The following is a 22,055-nucleotide window of genomic DNA, read 5'->3' as shown; positions in this document are numbered from 1 at the left end:
AGATGTCCCTATTGGGAATTGAACTTGGGTCTCCACAGTGAGAACCTAGTGTTTTAACCAGTTAAGCTCAACCCCTTGGACAATTGTTTAATGGTTTTATTATAGATAGACACATCTTTGATTTCTTGGAGTAATGGTATTTTCACACTGACATTCTTGAGCCGGTCTATAAAATTAGAGGTTGGTTCAACTTTTGGTTTCTACAAACCAAGCCTCTTTGGAAATGGTGGTGTAGAAATTGAATTAGGCTCTTGATTAGGTAAAGAATTTTTGCTGCTTAATGAAGGCTTAACATTAGTTGAGGATTCATTTGAAGGAATTTTAGTAATGATTGGTTGTGTTGTAGTAGCTAAAGTTTTGCTAGAATGAAGATGCACATTGTTAATTTCTAGAACATAGGTAGGAAAATATCGTGTATCACTAGCATAAGCCTGTCGCACCGGACAATTATTGCGGTTAGGTTTAGGTTGTAATTGCATGTATTTTAGAGGTGGTAGAGCAGGTTTAAGCATTATGATAGATTGTGAAAGTGGGGCTTGAAACTATTTTGGATATCTTGCATTAAGATTTTCCCAAGGCTAGTTACCTCTCCATTGTTGTTGCTATTGCCAGTTTGACTGAGCTATCTGCTAATTAGGATATTGGTTCCAGACTTGAAAAGGTGGCCAGCTGTTAGGAGGATTACTCCATGATGAGGAACCATAGTTCATCCAAGTAGGAGGAGGTTTATATTTCCATTGATTGAAATTACCATAGGAGCTATTATAAGATTGAGGATCCAGAGGCATACCTTGTCTCTAGTTCCATGTATTTTGTTGGTCTAGGTAGAAAACTTGACCTTCCTCATCTTCTCAAACCTTGAAATCGGGTTTATCTTCTAGACTTGCAATCCTCTTACATTTGTAGTCCCTTTTGTTATAGTAGCAATGAGGGCAATATCCAATCAAACCTCTACTTCTTGCTTTTTTATTGCTTGCAATGTATCCAATTGAGGAGCCATACGGTTAATGATGTCCCACTTCATGTCTACGAGAAAGTTTCTAATCCCCATTCGAGAGATGCCTACAATTTCTTTTGATATCAGTGTTTTTATGCTGGTGTTCTTCTTCATTGATGATCTAGAGTAGTTTCTAGCAAGTTAACATATGTCTTCCCAAGAAGCTTTAGAGATATATCTTCCTCCCATTGGGTCCAATGCATCCAGGTAGTCTTCATTAACTCATCTAAGAAAGATGAGCTTGAGAGAATCTTCTCCTAAATGGTTATGCTTAGATTTCTAAAGACAAAATTGATATTGTTCCACATAGTTGTCCAATGGCTCATCTTCCTTCTGATTCATTTTGAAGATATAATCTCTTCTCATATCTCCTCCTCTATAGTATTTCTCATATTTCTTCAATAGTTTCTTCTTCATTGTTAGCTTGAGTCTACATTCCCCTAAGTTGCACTTGAGGGTTATTGGTGTTGTGTGAGGGAAAATTGCGCTCAAATACAAAAGATTGAAATAATTGTGATGAGAACAAAGAAAACACAATTAGCTCAAACACCTCGAGATTAGGATGCTAGAAAGACATGAATAAAGCATAAAAAGCATTAAAAACCCCAAAATATGCAAACTCTATTAAAAAATCTTTGATTTGATTATCCCATGTTTGGATGTGTGCTCATGGACACGACAAGTGCTCAATTGTGCTCCATGATGTGGGGTGTGAGGATTTGATTCAAGATATGAGGATGAGATGGGATTGATGCATTATTGGAGGATGATTTCAATAGCATGGATGAAATTTGGCATGATGGAGTTATAAATGTATAAAAGTGGATAAAAATGTGGTATTATAACATTGTGATTGCATGAAGGTGGAGGATATGCTTGAAAAAAAAAGGGGGATTAAATAGGAGTTGGAAGGAGAGGAGGAGATTGGGAAAATGCAACACTTGTCCTCAAGGAGGACAAGTGGCAATCCTAAGGGTGTGATGTGGAATAGGATTCCACACTTGGCTCAACAAGGGAGGCCAAGTGTCCCTTAGAGGGCCAAGTGTCAAAAAGGGACTTGACATGTGTCCTCAAGGGAAAATGTCCATTTTTGGGAGGAAGCCACCTAAAATAGGTTAGAATTTCCTAATACTAAGGAAAATAGGGAATTATGTGTGTGCACAAACATGTGAGGGGAAGTTAGGATATGATAGGATAAGGTTAGTTTGGGAGGATAGGGTTGTTTAGAACCCATTGGTTAGATTGGAGGTTAGTTTAGGAGGGTTAGTTAGGTGGTTATAAGTTAGGAGACATGTGATCTAAAGGGAATATTTGAATTTAATTAATTCAAACAAGGGAAAAGAAAAGGAGAATTAATTAATTTGATTAATTAATTCAAGGGATTGAAAAGGGGGAATTAAATAATTGGATTAATTAATTCAAGGGATGGAAAGGGGGGTTAATTAATTTGATTAATTAATTCAAGGGATGGAAAGGGGGAGGACTAATTAATTAATTGGCTATGGGGCATGGATTCATTAATTAAATTAATTTAGCCAACATGATATTTGATTTTAATTGAATAATATGAATTATTCAACTAATACAAGCGACTTAGGAGATTTAATTTGATTGAATTAATCAGTCAAATTTAAGTGTCTACAGGTGTAAATTATGTCTCATAATTACACTTTACTTAAGTTGACTTAGAATAAAGAATTTCATAGTAATTTGCATATGAGACACTTAGGGAATTGCATATCTAGGGAATATGGTTGTAGGAGAAATTTCACCTTTGTTGGATGATCCACCTTTAGTGGAATTATCTATTATTTCTCCTACCTACCCCTACCTACACTTGCATCTCATTGAGCCACATGTCATGATTGTGTGCTCTCATTTCCCTATGGCCTTGCCTTTATAAGCAAGCTCATGTACATTGTACTTAGTTGGACATTTTGCATCTTGATGAGAATATAGTTTGTTCTTTTCTATTTTATTCTCTGTTTTTTTTGTGCTATTCATTTGCCTCTAGATGTTGGGTTGCTATAGGGAAATTCTCATAAGTCCCAATCAGCTATTACATCTCTTCCCAAACCCATGAACCATCTCAACTGGAATCCTTGAGAGTGGTAGGAAACAACTTCAACCTATGGACATCTATAGTGTAGTCTTAACTATGACATAAGACATCGAATTTGAAAAGAAAAGTGTCTAGGTATTTAGTGACAAGTCCATGAAATTTTGGAAGAGCTGAAGGTGGTATGTTTTTAAGAGAAACATTCATCTCTTGGTGTACAATGGGAAAATAAAAAGTTGGCATTTCATTATCTTGGTCATTTTGATGATTGGCATCTCCCATGTTGGCTCCAGGTGGAGAGTTGTGTGGTGTGGAATTATGAGATGAATTGGAACTAGCTTGAGAAGTGTGTGATAATAGAGGAGAATGGTATACTAGTTGTATTTCTACCATGATTGCTTGAATGGACAAACTATTAATATTGGGAAGGAACCTTCCAAAAGGATTCCTCCTTCTTTACATATAAGAAATATGCCCCTTGTTCCAACGTACTTGCATGTGGTTAGTAAGAATTTTGGATGTTTGTAAAATTTATAGGTCCTAAAGACTAAAAGCAATGAATTCTATTCCTAGGAAAGCATGAAAAACTACAAAACAACCTGGATAGCTTCATAACTTGACACCATCCCCGATAATGATACCAAAAATTTTGAACCTTCTATGTCCACTTGTAATTTGGTATTGGTGTAATAGTTTTCACAACATGGATAGTTATCTAATATGAGCAACCCTTCATGGACTAGAAGCTACATTTAACTTGTCAAACCTAGGGGTCATAAACTTGAAATGAGGCTGCATTATATGTGCATTATAAATTCACCCAGGTTGTTATCCTATGCTAATAGAAAAGATTGTAGTGAAAGAAAATGTAGGAAAGTAACTACTAAGGACTACTATAACCGAGAATGAAATATTTGAGAAAGAGCAAGTATAATGAAAACAAAGCATGACAAAAAAAAGTAATTATAACAAGAACAACTATGACCAACACTTATATTATCTTAATGTAAGAACAATAGTTGCTAGATGATAATAGTAATAACCAGAATACTACACTATATTTGTACGAAATCTAACAATAAATTAAAAGAATCTAATTGAAATACATAAACAAAACTTAGTTGCATTACGTAAAGTGCCCCCCCTTGGGTAAGCACTCTTCAATGGATCTATAGAATCAAATAACTAATGCATTGTCATTCATATCAAGCATATATGTCATTTCTCATAGATTCATATTTAGAAAAGAGACGTTAACCATACTACCAACACTAACCTTTGCAAGTTCTATTTGGATTCATATATAGTCCCCAATCCAATGACTCATTCTATAACTAACTTGACACAAGTTTCCCAAATATAGGAAGAGATTTATTAGTAAATAAAGAAAACACAAAGTACCTAAGAGTCCTAATAGGACTGAAACTCATGATCTATAAATATATAAATGTCTACTTCCAACAACAAGAAGATCATTGAATAACACTTTTGCAAGTAGTTGGCTGTGTCATTGAAGAAGTCCACAAATGAGTGTCACTCTTTAACGGCTCGAGGTAACCAAGTTATTTGTTGACTAGTTCAAAGTTAGTTTAGCCTTTGGCTATAGGAGGCTACACAATATTGACTGCAGGAATAGTTTCACCCAGCTTGGCTTGAAAAGAATGTTGCATACAAGTTAACATGCAAGACATCACGGATAATGACAATTATCCAATCTGATCACATCACACACAGAGTTATAAACTTGTGTGTGTGTGTGTGTACATACATACACATAGAGAGAGACATACATACATACATACATACATACATACACAAACACATGCACATGCACATGCACATGCACATGCACATACACATACACATGTCAAGTATGGCTAAAGTCTACAACATACAAGACATAAAAACTTAACTAAAGTTTGATGAAAATATTATGAAAATAGACAAAACATAATCTTATCAATGATTCAAAAGGAGTTAAATTATCATGATAATATTTATTTTTTCTCCTTAATGTCTCTTCCCATATTGCCTTTTGAAACTTATCTACTACAAAAGAATTTATTTCTTTAATTATTACAACAAGCATTCAAGTGAATGTATTATTTGTTCATCCACTTGTAATTTTGCCCCATCCATGATTTCTTTCTCTCATTCAAAACATCTTTAAAGACAACATTGAACCAACAATTTACTTTGTATATACTCAACTTTATTTTGAATGTCATAACATGTTTTATATGAATGAATGAATAAATTTTAACGCCCACAAGGCTAAAAATGATTATGGGTTAGCCAACGTTGCCATTGTTGTCTTCTAAATATCAATCCTTTTTCTATTTAAGGAAATGATGATCACCCCCCAACTTCTCAACAATCCCCTCAGTAAATAAATTGTACCAAGAAACAACTAACATGATATTGGCATGTTTGTCCTTATGTCTTTGAAGGCATCACATTCCATAATAAAGTGCATGATATTGACATGTTTGTCCTTATGTCTTTGAAGACATCACATTCCATAATAAAATGTTTTCTTGATTCCACTACTCCAATATTTCATAAATATACACCCTTTCTTCCCATAATTTTTTAGGTCTTTTCCAGTTTCCTATTATACATCAAAACTGATGAGAATTAGTTTTTAACTAACAATCAAAATCTTGACTCTCCACATAATACTAACTACAAAATATAGCTTCTATGGTCCCACCTTAAGTTAAACTCTATCAAAATAATATTAGTTCGATAATAAAAATTATCTTTGTTTGATGCTTAAGATAGGACCCATGAAACTCCTTAATTCATTTTAATTAAGAATTATTTGTAGAACTAATAATTCCATAAATATTTAACTTTTCTCTTTATTTTTAAAGAGTAAATTTATCTTAATAGTGCACTCAAAAGGAACATGGGGTTAGTGCCCCCTAAGTACGGGTTATCCCTCGACTCTCCTGTCCATTCGACCCCTCTGCCCCACAAAAAATACTGTCCTCTTGCTTGTTGACAGTTTTCGAAGCAGATAAGAAATTGAGCGCTGGGTCTGTTTGAGAGTTAGGCTCGGCTCATTCCTAAATGATTATCAAGAACAGCATAGGAATAGCCAAAATTAGTAGCTCTTTTGTCAGTTAAACCAGTCACTTTTTTTTGTAAGGCGACATCTTGCACTCTGGAGATAGAAGTCTAATTGAAAGCAAAGCAGAGAGAAGCACGATGAAGATGTGCCACAGCATGGACATGAACAGACCTTCTTTCTGTGCTTATCATCAGTTCAAAACCATAGTAGCACTTAAACAGACCCCAAAACCTGCATTTCGTAATCGTCTACAGTTTTCTATGTGGTGTCGTGCATTGGACACATCCTGTCCATCTGTAAGTTATAAATATGTTAATGGTGGCAGCCGCAGGAGGAGCAATATCACCCAGTTTACAGCTGCTCACAATTGGACTGACGGTAAGTTTATGTAGACACCGCAGTAAAAAGGAATATCAACTTTGTTTCTTTAAATCTTATTGTGAATGAATACCGACACACAGGAGGAGCTATACAATCGTATCAAGAAATTTAAAAGGAAAAACTGAAAAAAAAACCTTCACCCAAAGAATTTGGGAATATGAAAACTATCTTGAGTTACAATTAACCTTTGACCATCTTGTATTTACAATTCAGCTGTCAATTTGAAAGACATCTACCGAGACAAAGTTCAAGAATTAAAGATTTAAAATGAATAAATCTGTTTTCAAAAGCAATGGGAGTTAGCACGAGAAGTCGTTATTTTATGGCCGAAGAAGTTTGATTTTTATTTGTATCTTGGTTTTGTTGGTGTATATGTCTTATATAACTTTGCTTGTGGGATCGCCTATGGGAATTTCGAAGTCCTAAATTTTCGAAGTCTCCTCTTACCAATCGTGAGAGTGGAAATTTTTAATAGTTGCTCAAAGGAAATGACACTCTTCCCCAATAATTAGAAACTTATGAGAACATTGACATGTCCATTTCTTCTCTTGAGTTGATACACAGTTTTAAGCAACTAAGAATCTGGTTTTATTATCTCCACATTTTTGCAAATTCCTTCTAGCTATTTCTCTGCCATTGCTCTCCATGAAAATAAACTCTCTGATTTATGTAATGGTCTTTTTTCCCAATGATCTTGACGTCCTCCACCTAAATATAATGTTTAGTCTTATGTGAGTGATCAGCCAGAGTCGATATTCTACTCAACTATATAGAATGCCTTTTACATGCTTGTTCATTCTAATTAGAATCGATCTCCTTGTCTCTCCAGTGTATGGCAGTTCACACGGTGATTGCTATAAACCAGAGTCGCTATAAATTATATAGTAACTAAGTGTGAGTGTATGCTTCTGGATGTTCAAAAACGAAAACACAGTTTAATCCAGAAGCATACACTCACAAATATGCAGCGTGGAAACATCATAGCTTTGATAGTAACTAAGTGTTCATCATCTGTTTCAGCGAGCAACACATCCACCAAATTGAAATTTAGCTGTCCTAATAAGCATTTCTTATGCTGTCCAAATGAGCAAGGCTGGCAATCCAATTTGTCCTTTGCTGAGGTGGCTCCAGATGATGTTATAGTTTCTTGTACAGGAAAAATTGGGTGTTCAACCAGGGTTGATATTTTTACTCAAATTCTTAAAAATTAGAATGCTTTTCACATGCTTAGTAACTCTATTTTGGATTGATCTCCCTGCCTCTCCAGTGTACGGCATTTCACATGATGATTGCTAGAAATCAGAGTTGCTATGCATCATAGTATATGATTGTTCATCGGTCCACAAAATTGAGATTTATTTCCCAATAAACATTTCTTGTGCAGTCCCAATGATCGGGTCCGCCTCTCCAATTTGTCCTTTGACAACTTGGCTCCATGTCATGTTATAGTCTTGGTCTTGGAAATTCTGGAATCTCTTAAGGTAAAATAGGAGTTGGGCTGCAAGATTCCTGTGGGCCTTGGAGAAGGGGAAATCAAGGTTTTCTCTACGAAGTAATGATTTGTTGCTAAAAGGCAGTTTGTATTAAGATATTTACTGCTGGTTTCAATTGAAATTTCTTGAAAAATTGCTTCAGAGTGTGTTGTAGATTCTCTTAGGAGACCATTTCCTCACAGAAATACTCTTAAATTTGGTTAGTGGGGTACTATTGAAACTCTTTAGCTAGCCCCTTCCCTGGGACCATAACCTGGTCTACCACTCAACACAGGCATATTGACAAATGGAAGATATTTTGCTGTATGTGGAGCACTCTGAACTTGATGCATCTCACCAACAAGCTGGGGTTCATAGAACTGCGACATTTATTCTCTCTCAAGGCTGGCATGGTGGCTGCTATAGACACCGGATATGGTGGATTTCTGCAAATCCACTGTATTTGTTCATCTTATTTAACTTCACCAAATAAAAACAGTTTTATACGGTATGTTTTTTAATAATTTTTATTTCTCATTTTATAAAGTTTTAAATAGATATTAACAAATAAAATTTGTTTCATTAAATTATTCTAAATAAATGATTAAAATTTTATGGTGGCAAGAATATTGATTGGAAATTATACGAAATTTTTCTAATTTTCCTTATTATATTTAAAAATAAATATAAATTAGTAAAATTTTAAATATATGGATGATAGACCATGATCCAAAATATCGTTACAAAAAACTCTACACAGTTTCTATGAGAAGCATTACAATTGAATATATCATTTACTGTTTTTTTTCTATATTTTTTGCAATTTTTTCGTTCTTTTTTTCTTTTTCATATTTAGGGTCCACCATATAAATTTTTCCATAGGAAAGTTGCTACCTTGATGGCTGCTATTTGTTTTTTTGATCTCAGTACATTATATTGTTTGTTATTGATGAATTATGTTTAGGCATTATATTCTTGATTTCACCTTAGGGCCTTTTGAATTTTGTTTGAAGGCATACTAGAATACCAATATAAATTTTGTCTAGAAAAATGGTCATGTACTTTACTTTCCATTAAGTTTAAATGAAAGGTATACAAAAATGGGAGATGATCTATGGGTTATAAATATGATTGGATGCGTTTAATTATGGTGAAGCTCAGTTTTGAGTACATGTTTGGGTTCTTTTGTTAAGTGATGACAGAAGTATTGATGGACGATGATGATGATGATTATGAGGAGTCATCTGAAATGGAGGACCCACCAAAAGCTGAGGCAAGTTTCTTAACCTTATGCTTTCAATGTGGGACAAACTTGCTGTAGCTTTTAGAGGAAGTTGTATCGTTGGATGCTAGTTTTACCTTGGTATAATGAAAATCTAGGCTTTTGATAGAGCTGTTCGGTGAATGCTTCCTGCCTCACATTTTCAGGTTGGTGATGGTGAAGAAGGTGGTGGAGCATCTCTGGGAGGCACTGCATGGGGAGGAAAGGCTTTAGCTATTGCAGAGGAAGTCATTGGCCTGTTTAAGGATGATTTGGAAATTTTTGCCTTCAAAGCTTTAAACAGGGGCCGAGTTTGTGTCCGACTTGACAAGCTATCAAACAAGTAATATTCTTTGCTTATAAGATGAGTTACATCTACACTTCACTGTATGTGAAACCACAGTCCTCAAACGTTGTGTTTGTATAAAACTTGAATGATGGCATAAATTCCCCTTACATCCTTTATTCACTTTTCTTTGTTTGCCCGGATCCTTAGATATGGTAGCCATTGATGTAAAGGTACTATTATAGTTGCTCTGTGTGGTGTGCAGAGGGGAACAAATTTTTTACAATTGACACATGCAGGCTTGACTTCTTCCCACTTAAAACTATTGCTGCTATGGAATTTTCATATAGTAGCTGTACCCTACAAGCACCTGGTCTTTTGCCTCTTCATACCAATACTTTCTGAATTAATATAAGAAGTGAATATAAACAACCATTTGAGGACAACTCATTAGATTCTAATTTCATATGATCCCTTACAGCTTCTTCTGTGCAGGCCTAAGAAAGGTATCTTATTTCTAGAATGTTTGTTTTGTTTTGTTTTCTCCTTGGATATTTTATTCCTTAAGGAAAGGGTTGAATTCCTTTTTTAAGTGGAGTTCACTGGTTCTTGCTCCCAAGAATCATTATATAGTCATCGTTTTTCTGTTAAATCAGCAAATTTACCTTGCTTTTTCAGTTTTAGTCTTAGACCGAGTTTCATTCTTGGAATGTCTAGATATTTATCAAGTTGAAATTTGTTATCCAACTCATTAACTAAAAGTTTCTTTTTACAAGACAACTCTTTCTATTCATCTTCATCAGATGCATTTTTTTCTCCTTCATTTTTGTTTTCTTCCAAATCTTTATCTAGAACAAGTACATTCTTTTAGTGATCTTTGGGAATTGTAGCATTTCCCTTCAAGGGCTAAGGGGTGTCGCTCCTATTAATTTTCCTTTTTCTTGAGAGAGATTTTATTTCGTACTTGAAGAGTAGTTTGTATAAGAAGGTTCAAATTAAGGTTTTTTCCAAAGAAAGTAAGAAATAAGAACATAAATGTCCAAGTCTGCCCAATGAAGGTCAATGGGACTCAACAGTACAGGTTCATAGCAAGTCATAAGTGCTAAAGGAACTCCAGCAACTGAGATGTGAATATAAAAATAAAATTAGACATATAAAACAAGAGGCCAACCACATTCGTAAACCCTTAATGATTTAATAAAAACAAATCCATGTAACACAAACTGGGTCCAATCGTGAGAAATGAATATCCTATGTTAAACATAGAGAGCAGCTAGGATGAGTTAAAAAAGCCAATAGTGAGCAAAGAATTCTTCACATCCTTCATGTTGTGTTAGGTAATGGATTAGTGACACTCATGAACTTAACCTTGTGTATCAAGGATCTCAAATGGCATTTCTGGCTATAACTTGTAGGATGGAAGAGTTGTTCCATCTTATAATGACAAGGAATTATCATAGGTTTTTTTTTGGTTTTGATAAATGGAAGCATTTCATAGCCAGTTTTTGTTAATACAAACCTTAACACTTGATATTTTAGACATCAACCAACTTTGTTCCTGCTTGACAAGTAGACGACTTGGGGTGTAATACTTCTGCAGTAAAATGGATCAATAGGGTAATGTATTTTTTTATGCACAGGATATGAAAATGCCAAAAAGTAAGGATATGGCTTAGTTAGCAGAAATGTTTCCTTAACTTTGTATTCACTGCTCATTTAAAGAAATATACGAAATCTGAATCCATACTACCTGAAACTTTCAATAGCAGTCAGCAAGTTTTGAAATGTACCCTTTCGCTGCAATTATGTTTTTAGATTCCTTCTAGAAATAGCATGAAATAAAAAAACAACTGAAGTTTTATCCTTGTCAGAAGTTTCTTAGGCCATGCTATTGAGCATAGAGAACAGAAGTTTTCAGAAAACTAAGAAAAGAAGATGTACGAATTGTGTGTTTTAATAGTGTTGTTGAATTTTCAATTTTCATGTGACTTGACTAACCTTCTATTCAGAACAATGGTTAACAGAAGGGAAATGATCAGCCTTCTGTTCTGCACAGGATATGAAAATGCAAAATAGTGAGGATGTGTCTCAATTGTCAGAATTGTTCCATAACTTTGTATTTACTGTTCATGTGAGACAAAAAATGTAAAAAATGTGAATCTTTGTTACCTGAAACTTTCAATAACAGTCAACCAGTTCTGAAATGCACTCTTTTTGCTGCAACTATGGTTTTAGATTCCTTGTGGGAATAGAATGAAATCGCAAACAACTAGATTCCTTCTGGGAATAGCATGTAATCGAAAAACAAGTAAAGTTGTATCCTTGTCAGAGGTTTCTCGGCTATTGAGAAAACAAGTTCTCAGAGAAGAAGAACAGAAGATGTACAAATTGTGTGTTTTAAGAATGTTGTTTAAGTTTCAATTTCTCTAGTTTTTTTTACATGGAGCATGGCTTAACTGAACCTTCTATTCGGATCAATAGTGAATAGAAGGCAAATGATCAACCTTTTCACTTTTGTTATGATTTAGATGTAGCCAATGATATGCCGAAATGGGAAAAATGGTTATTTTCAACCATTTAAAGCAAAGCATTTAATGCACATTTCTGGCATTCTTACACTGAGTACTTTAATTGAGACAACTTGTGTTGTACTTCAATTGTCTTGCAGATTGGTGAGGCCACGTTCGCTTCTGAGTTAGCTCGTGACACATGATGTCAAAACTCAAAGGGGTTAGGGTGGGTAAGTCTTGCATGGGGGTTTCCATATGACAAGCCCTGTCTGATTATTAGGCCACAATCTAAATAGTACCGTTACTCTTTTTTAATAGAAGCTATCAGCTTCTAGAAGTCACCATCTTTACTACAGAATGGTTGCCATTAGGGAAACACCAACTGCTATGTAATAACTATCAAATTTCAATCTTTGGTAGCCATTGCCTGCAAAAATTTGAGATTCAATAAACATATACCAAGATATTTGAAAAAAAAAATCTCCAGCTGTCAGTATACATCAATTAAATTTGATTCTTGACTCAATATAAATTGGGTGCTTTCACTGATTTCTTTTCCATGTGAGTGCAAATGTTCTCATTGGTAAATTTCAATAAATTCATATTGTTGGAAGAAGCTGTGTCATTTTTTATGCAGACTAGGCAGTTCATATGGTTTCTTCATCTTAGCCAAAACATATTGCTCATTTTTATTTTCAAATAATTAATTTTTTTTCTATTAAATATCATGAGATCAACATACAGAGTATATCATCAGTGTATCAACATCATATACAAAATTATATCAGCAATGTATCTGCCCCCTATACAGTTTCTAAACTAATCCAGTAAGATCACATTACATCATATCCAAAATATACGCTCATGTATCAAAATTATACACTCAAATATCAAATTATACATGCTGATTAAAACTGATAGACACCATCCTGTACACTGCTATTGAGGATTATCTCTGTCCAAGCCACCCATCCTAGTGGCCCTTCTCTCCAGACCAGTTCTCTGCCATCTTGAAGCTGCTCCAAGTAAGGGTGCACAAAGATTTATGCCACTGGCAGTGCCACCGCTTGCTGTTGTATCTCTCTGCCTCTGACCTCATTTAACTCCCTCATGAAGTTATGCGATGCTGTCTCAAACTGAGCTTTATCTGCATCCTCCCTGGCCCATGAGAAACCATGAGAGACTTCCCATTTAAAGATCCTTACCGAACCATCTTGCATCAAGTTTTCAAACTTCCTTCTAGTCATTCTTAGGACAGTGGCAACCTGCATGCAAATATTAATCAAAATGAGTCTCCTCAGAGACTCAGTAAGTGCCCTGCCTTTATTATTAAACCAAAGATGTAAAAATTGCCTAAAAATCATTAGAATCACGATTTATCGGGAGGAAATATTCTGAACGATTTAATCTTCCAAAAAGTCGCAGCTGTTTTTTTTTTTTTAAATCGCGATGTTTGATGAGAATAAATCGCGAGCTAATGGGGAAAAATCGCATCTAAAAAAGCGATATTGTTTTTTATTCAATGCAACCCTGAAAAGCGAGTTCCGATGGGAGGTTGCATAGTCAAGAGTAGAAAACTCTTCTTTATTTAAGCATACATCGAAATTTTACGGATGTCATAAGTCCAACCAAAGTTTGCTAAAATTCGTCAAAAATACGTAGCTGTAAAACACTGTTTTTTTATTAAAATATATTTGAAAAAAATAAGTTTTCTAAAGCTTCATTCCGATAACCCTTCTTGGCCCGATGATTTGTTTTTATTAGGTGCTTTATATCATTTCTTTAATATTATTTTTTTATATTATTAATTTATATCATGTTTTCATATTTGGTTAATATTATGATTTATGTAATATATTAATTTTATTTATATTTATTAGTTATTATTTTATTAATATAAATATAATTACATAGTTATAGTTATAATAGTTATTTTATTAGTATAATTTAATGCCTATAAAGCCATGCATTTAGTGCTTTAGATTTAATAACTCATCCATGGAACTCATCAACGTAAATTATTTTCTTAAGAGGTAATATATTATTATGTTCTATAAATTTAGTGTATATGTGTAAGAATATTTTAAGACATTACATATTTTAAAATGTTCGGTAAATTTGCTGATTTTTTGCCAAGTCCCGATTTTTAAAAATTTTTGGGCCAAAAGATTTATTGCCGATTAAGAGTTTTTCATCTTTGTATCAAACACACTATCATTCCTTAATTTCCAGATATTCCAAAGTATGATAGATGAAAGAGCAGACCAAAAGAAGTTACAATCTTTCTTAAGCTTGGGAATATGATCACTTATAATGTCAGCAACATCAATATTACAGCTAATCACAAGGCCAAACATATACCATACTTCCTTAGCAAAAACGCATTCAAAGAATAAGTGGTTAAGAGTCTCAAGAAGTTTGCAAAAAGAGCACACATTAAAGTCCCCACCAGGTTTCTTGAGAGGCAATCTGTTCAAGAGGAGGTGCCACAGGAAGAATTTCAGCTTAGGCTCAACAGGTCTGCGCCAAAGTTGTGCACAAACTTTGCCGCTTTGCCAGGTTAAAGCTAACATGCCAGGTAAGGTTCAAATGCTCAAGGATGTCATTGCTATCAGAAAGGAGGCTGTAAATGGTTTTGGCTTTAATAGCACAAAGAGCTGAACCATCAGTCCAAGAAAGGGAACACAAGCACATGAGACTATCTTCACAGAGTAGGGGCTGAGAAAGAACGACACAAGCAACTTTCAAGATAGATTAAGTTCTACAATGGGTCACAGGAATGCCAAATTTGTCCATTAAGTCCTGCCACGGAATCAACTGACCATCTTCAAAAGTTTGGATACCTTTAGCTGCCCATGTTTTAGTAGAGCAGCCTTGTAACAAGGCCAAAGGCTTGTCCTTGTATTTCAAGTTCCACCATATTGATCTATTTCCCCATACTTTTTTACTGTCACTTGTGAGATCCTTGTGATCAATAAGATGCCTCACACTATCCCATGCTTTCCAAATGGATTTAAAAACAACAGGCCTTGAAGGATAGATTGGAAACTTGCCAGAAACTAGATCACATAGTGGGAGACCTTTCCAAGAGGGCCCTTGTTTAGGAACAGACTGAGATATATTATGCCCAATCAAAATCTTCTAGGGTTCATTCCCTTGAAAGGCATGGAATATCCATTTTGCGGATAGTGCAATCCCCTGCAACCTCAGATCTTTTAATCCAAGTCCACCCTTTGTCTTGCTCATAGTACACCATTTCCATCTAACCGCATGTCTTTTCTTGCCACCTTTACCATCAGACCACAAAAGTCCCTGATTAACTTTTGGATGAAGGAAAATTGATAAGTATTAAACAACCAAGCAGAGGTATAGTAGATGTTATATGAAGATAAATTTTTTTGACAAACTTGAAACCTTCCCGCTAGAGAAAGAAAGTGCTTGTTCCAATTCCTCAATTTCTTATCAATTTTGGCCTTAACCCATTCTCACATTTCCTTGAGATTAGGATTAATGGTGAAGGGAATGCCCAAGTATCTGAATTGGTGATGAGGTCCTCCCCACACAAGCGAGAATTTGTTGAACCAGGTAGGTGGGTGCATATCCCAACCTAGCACAATTGATTTAGGAAGAGAAACCCTACTTCTAAAGGTCAGACATAAGATATTCAGCTTAGCCATTAATGCATCAAAATTAATTTCCTCCAGGCACATCATAATCGCAATATCATCAGCAAACTGTATATTCAACAATTCATCTCCATTGGGTAAGCTGATACCCTTAACTTTGGAGGATAGAGAGTGATCTCTCAATAAGTAAAATAGTGCATCTGCATCAATGACATATAAAGCAGGGGTTAAAGGAAAGCCTTGTCTAATAGATCTGGAAAGGGGAAAGCTCTGAGACTGGCTTCCATTAACTTCAACACAGGCCGTGGCATCATTCATGAGGGTCTCAACCATCTTGCAAAATAGCAGAGGAAAACCTAAACCTTTCAACACAATGGTAATAAAGCTCCATTCTATTCTGTTGTAAGCCTTCTCAAAGTCAATTAACACCATGGATGCATTTTGTTTAGACTCTTGAGCCCAATGCATTGCCTCCCAACAAGTGAGTAGGTTTTCCAAAATGTATCTTCCTTTTACAAACCCTGTTTGAGTATTTCTTACCACCTTAGGTAGGATGCCTTCCAGTCTCATGGCCAAGGCTTTAGCCAGAATTTTGTATGAGACGTTAAGAAGGGTTATCGGTCTCCAATTCTTGATAAGGGATCTATCTCGATCCTTGGGTATGAGCTTAATCACACCACTATTAATCTCCTTACCCAATGTCCCTTTATCAAAGGCTTCTTTATATACTAAGAGAAGGTCATCTTCTATCCAATAACTGTTTTTCTTATAGAATTCTATAGGTGGCCCATCCGAGCCGGGAGCCCTGTCATTCTTGAGAGCCAGAATGGCATTCTGAATTTCTTCCAGAGAAAGCTCTTCACCTAAACCAGTAGCATCTTCCTTGCTAATCTTAGAGGGGATAATAGAACTAATTTTCTGTCTAGTAGCCTCCTTGGCACATCCACCATCTTCTGAGGCAAACAATTGTTGATAGTATTTGCTAAAAGCTTTTAGTATTCCTTCCTGGTTTGCAATGTCAACCCCATCTTCACAGATACTATCAATATGTTCTCTAGCCTTCTTGTTCCAGAGAATATGTTAAAAGAATTTAGAACCTTTGTCTCCCTGCTTAAGCCAAGTGATCCTAGTCTTGGTTTTAGCTCTCCGAATCTTCACATTTTGAATAGTAAATTCTCAATCCTCTTCTTCACAGCAGAGATGTTCTTAATCTTCAAGAGGGCAAGTTGTAGGGCATTCAGAGTTTTGTGCACAGGCCGAGCCCTCGTGCTCTAAGACACATTAGGGCAAGAGGAATCATCGCGGATAATAGGAAAAGAAGGCAACAAGGGGGAAATGGGCGCAACATGTAGCTCAAGCTCAGAGGAAGGTACTGGGATAGCCTCAGAATTGATATCAAATGGAGAGGAAGTGGCTGAACCAACTGCATCTTGAGAAACAAGGGGGATAGAAGATGCAAATAGAGGGTCATTTTTATGTTTACCTTTCAAGAGAGGGCAATTTTTTCTCAAGTGACCTTCCATTCCCGAACCCGAACTGGTAACTTAGGGTTTAATAGTGAGTTTATCTGTGGCAGAGCGCTTACCTCTCGCTCCACCATCTACTTCGCTGGGAGTCTCGGCCTGCACGACGAACACTGCATTCTCAAGGAGCGGAATCCTATCCACCAGCGTGTCCTTAAAGGTTTTCCCGCTGGGTGTAGTTTGTGAATCCGAGCCAGCGATAACCAATTGCCTATGTCCAGGGGAGTTATGGGCCATAAAATAACTGTTTCAACGAGGCACACGGGAATTAATTGCACCACTAAATGCACACCAGACGGAGGCGAGGCCGAAAGGCCAGCCCTGCGCTCAAGGTGAGCAAACACTTGCTCGAGTGAAGCCGTCCTTTCTGGCCAGGGCCAAGTTACAGACCAGGAGCGTTTTCAAATAAGTAATTTTTATCATTTTGGAAAGTCATATTTGTTTATCTGTGGCATCTTAATGGCTTTTATTGTACACTTAATGGTGTTTTGTGATTTAATTTCAGAATATGGTATGCAGATTCTGCACTCTAGGGTTTGAATAAATTGACAAATCTTGACCTTCAATCAAACCTCTTGCTGGAGTGCCTTGACCTGAAAAATAGAAAATTGAAAGTATGAAAACCAAAAACAATAAAATGAAATCAGAATAAGTCTGCAATCTGGAAATAAAATATTTATTAATCTGGAAAATCACAGCAGCACTTCTCTGCAATTTATTACAAAAAATAGACACCATGGGTTAATAAATAAGTAATAACCTACCAGCAACCACACAAAATCTTCTTAGTTTTAGATTTTTTTGAGCACCAAAATCTGACCTAAAAATATCCAGCTGCCTCAGAATAAGATATTGAAAAAACAACTTAAAATAAGTAGTGTAGCCTTAAAGATAAGACAAAAAACACCTAAAGAAAAAAGACCTTTATTCACTGAAATAAGCACCTGAAGATGAACTAAACTTGTACTTATCAATAAGACAAAAGCAAAGACTGTAAATAGGTATTTCTGCCTAGAAAATCTGCGTAGTTGCACCTAGAAAAGCTTGCCAAAAATAGTCTTAAATTGTAAATTTCCAAATTATGACGCTTGTGCCCAGAACAACTGTTGAGCAACCATAGAAAATTCTATCACTGCCTCTTTGTGAGGAAGGTGTTCTTTATGAACCCCAACTTATCTCCCAAACTTTTAAACTTCCCTTTTGATAGGGACTTTTTTGTCAAAATATTTGGAGCCTGCTCATTTGAAGTCAACAAAATTAATTCTCTCTTTCTTAGAGAATCCTCTAGCAATTGAAATAAGAGTCTCATCAAGGTCAACTCTCTCTTTTTGAGAGAATCCTTAAGAATAAATTTGTCCAAGTTCTCTTCAATACTCCTGTCCGTTGCATGCCTGGAATTGATCAATGATTCTATAGTAGGTCTAGAAACTGACTCCACAAAGATAGGACATTCCTCCATCATGGCATCTTGCCATACCTGCTTGATTGGATTAGCAAGTAGCTTGTAAAGGCCACCATCTTGAACTTCTTTGGGCAGAACTTGACAATGTTTAGGGCTATGTTGTCCAAGAATTACTTGCTAATCGTCAAATTCGGCAATACATTGTAGATCTGTTATACAAAAAATTGAAAGAAGACTCTTCATTAAACCAAGAAATACAAGACATCATCAAGCTTGATAATATTACTTGAAGGCATGCAGGAGATAGAGCGCAATGGGTAACTGGACAAGTGGCATCATTGCCCAATTCCATCTATATGCCATTCTCTCATTCTTCAAGTTTTAGGTGTCTAGATGATCTGCTGTCCATGTATCACTCTTCACTAGCCACTTTACAATGGATAAATCTGTCTCAAGTCTCGATGCTAACTCATTTGCTTTAGCTGAAGTTTCTGCATTCCCCAAAAAATCTCGCTGTTGCTGATTGGCTTTCTTTTTCAAGACTCTAATGTCCCTTTTTTAGCACAACATGATATGGGGTGTCGTTAGCCTATTCTGACACGGTCCCGAAGGCTAACAAGGACATTGGTGGGATCCTGAGGTGTTTTGGCCTAGGTGTTTTCGATTTCAGGCCAATCGGTGCTGCTCTGACAGGGTTTCTAGACACTTACTATTTATAGTAAGTTAGTCTCCAAGCAGTGACTTGAAATTTTTAGTGTTTCCCTGGTTGGCATAATTATCAGTAAAAAATATTTGAAGGCGACAATGATTTAAAGGGATTATCAACAATGTTTTAATATTTAACGATAAAGTGTAAAGTTAAATTAAATATTTAACTTTATCGTTATATTATAAGGTTGGGGATATAAAGTAATGTTTAAAATATTAAAAGTTCCCTTTAATGTGTACATTGTGGGAAATAATATTTTATTCTAAAATGTATTATCCCACATTTAGGAAATGAAGTGTTTGCATCCAGGTGGAAGATATAAATGGAGGTTGAGAGCTCTCTTTTGGGATATGCTGGGATGAGATTAATGTTATACTGTTGGATTTCGTAGAGATCTGATTATTGGGCTTGGAGGACGGAATCCCTCTTTGCTAGCATTCTCTTCGCTGTTGAAAGACACAGTCAGGAGGATTAATGGTGTTTTCATTCAGGAAACACATTGGGCTTCATCTGGTGCTCTCGCATAAAGTTTTTACAGGGGTTTGAAAGTGCAGATTTGAAGATAGTGTTTTGCTACAGTGCCGCGTGAATAGTGTTTTGCTACAGTGCCGCGTGAATAGTAAAAATGCTATAGTGTGTGAACAATGTTTTCAGCAGGTTCTATACTTGTGGAGTTCAGGTTTCAATTTGTTTATTATCATATGGTCTGTAATATTCTTCAGATCTGATTTGTATGCTTGGAGTTGGAATTAAATAAATACCATCAGCATTAATCTTCTTGTTTTTTGGTATTTGATATGTTTGGTTGTTTTAATATTGAATAAATTGTGAAAGCTTTACAATAATATATCAGTTTATCCAATTTATCCTATTGCAAATCAAGAAGCAAAAATCCAGTAGTCAGCTTGCAAGCCAACTGTTTGACAAAATTACACTAAGTAAAAAGGACATAAATTTAGTGCTGAACAGGGGGGTGCCCATTACAGTGGTATCAAAGCTATAAGTCCTGGCATCCTGTGGAGGTCTTACAGAGACTTTGGAACAGCTGGATAGAGGGAAAAGTGTTTGACAAAATATCAAAACACTAAAATCAGAAATTAATGAATTAAAAAACATGCTAAGCATGTATGTTTAAGCATGCAACAGGGGCCTTATAACTTCCGCCATACCAAAGCAAGACAAAACATAAATTTGAACTCACAGAGCGAGCAGTCTAGTTCATCCGTGCAGGTGGACATAGAATCCAGTCATACAGACATAGAGGAAATATTCTTTGATCAGGACAGCAGTATGGGTGACCGAGATGATAGGAATACCGTTCCAGATCAGGGAGAGGTAATGTTCAGACAGTTACTGGGAACGTTAGAGCAAGGGCAGCGTATGCAGCAGGAGCAGAATAGGTGAATGGACATGATGTTGCAACTTATGGCTAGACAGATGGGCATCAATATTAATCCAGGTGATGCCAACAATGGAAACAATAACAATGGGGGAAACGATAACAATAGGGGCAATGATAATAATGGAGGCTGAGGCAACAACAATGGCCCTAAGAATAACATTAATGGTAATAATGGACATGGCAACAATGGGAATGAGGCGGATAACTTTAGACATGTTGCACGCCCAGCTCGAATAGTGAGCTCGAGACCTCTTCTACCCACCTTCCCACCTAGGGATCCGGTTCAACCAGTGAACGAACCGCAGATTACTGAGTTACAGGGTTAGTTCAGGAGGGACTGGGAGGCCAGTGGACCCGAGTTTCAGGCAGATATTTCCCTCAGAGATTATATGGACTTGAGGATGAGACATATGCCTAGAGCAGGAGGGAGGAATCAGAATTTTGAGCTGAGAAAGAAAGTTGGAAAACTTTCCTTGCCTTATTATGATGCTTCAGGGAAGATGACCGCACGAGCTTGGGTGCAGAAGGTAGATACATACTTGCAGCTTAATCCTATGCCTGAGGAGGAGGCTATCAAGTATGCGGCTATGCATTTGGACGGCGTTGCGCATGAATGGTGGCATCATGGCATGGTGATTCTGGGGCATAATCAGATTACATCCTATGAGGAATTCACAGAAAGATTGATTGAGAGATTTGACACTAGGGATCCCGAGTTACATTTCAAGGAGCTGTTACCTATTTTTCGCTCTTGGCTGAAAAATAGGTTGAGAAATGCTAGCATGAAGAAAGGAAAGCTAGTGTTTACTAATTCTCTATTTTTGTGTTTTAAAGATGGTGTTTCTAAGTACTTCTAGTCTGTAACAACAAAGAGAGAAACATCTCATTGCAAAAGAAAAGTATTTTATTCATATTCAAAATTGCGTCCCACACAAAGAGCCGTGGGACTAGCTACGTGCATCCAGTGCAGAAAGGAAATATACATATATGTATGCAAGTACAAAGGAAAAATGAGGAAAGGCATGTCAAGAATGGAACCAGTCATTGCCTGAATGACTGGAACAGTTGAGGTACGCTCGTCGTCGCCTTTGTCTTGCTGCTCCACCCTGGTCCGTTGAGGCTTTCCTTCTGATATCTGCAAAAGTTGAAACAAACAATGTGTTAGAACATTTTGTTCTAAGCAATAGCTGGCTGCATTTCTGACATATGTACTAATGCACGCATATATATATATGATCCCTACATACATCGAATGCATATAACTCGCATCACAAAGCAATCTCGAAAGGCAAAAAAGCAGATCAAAGGAAAGTCACCATAAATATGCATTTTTGCTAACAGGTTTGTTTCA

At 36.1% G+C, this 22,055-nt stretch overlaps 1 protein-coding gene across 6 annotated transcripts in view; it reads left to right on the top strand.

Annotated features, from left to right (window-relative positions):
- The first annotated feature begins 5,997 nt into the window (after positions 1 to 5,997).
- Positions 5,998 to 22,055, top strand: part of LOC131027973 (uncharacterized) — an 82,919-nt gene continuing 66,861 nt past the window's right edge. Inside the window, exons 1-4 of one of the 6 annotated variants that reach the window (XM_059221331.1) lie at positions 6,009 to 6,338; positions 6,458 to 6,510; positions 9,179 to 9,258; positions 9,414 to 9,589. In XM_059221331.1, coding sequence (XP_059077314.1) covers positions 9,181 to 9,258; positions 9,414 to 9,589 — 254 coding nt within the window. In that variant the 5' untranslated portion in view covers positions 6,009 to 6,338; positions 6,458 to 6,510; positions 9,179 to 9,180. Of the gene's footprint in view, positions 6,511 to 9,178; positions 9,259 to 9,413; positions 9,590 to 22,055 lie in introns of all 6 variants that reach the window. The other 5 variants (XM_059221332.1, XM_057958068.2, XR_009102555.2 and 2 more) reach the window with 5 other exon arrangements.

The sequence above is a fragment of the Cryptomeria japonica genome, chromosome 5, assembly GCF_030272615.1.
Source record: "Cryptomeria japonica chromosome 5, Sugi_1.0, whole genome shotgun sequence".
In the NCBI taxonomy this organism is placed as follows: domain Eukaryota; kingdom Viridiplantae; phylum Streptophyta; class Pinopsida; order Cupressales; family Cupressaceae; genus Cryptomeria; species Cryptomeria japonica.
Note: the sequence above shows the minus strand (reverse complement) of the source record. Positions and strands in the feature narration are given on the sequence as shown.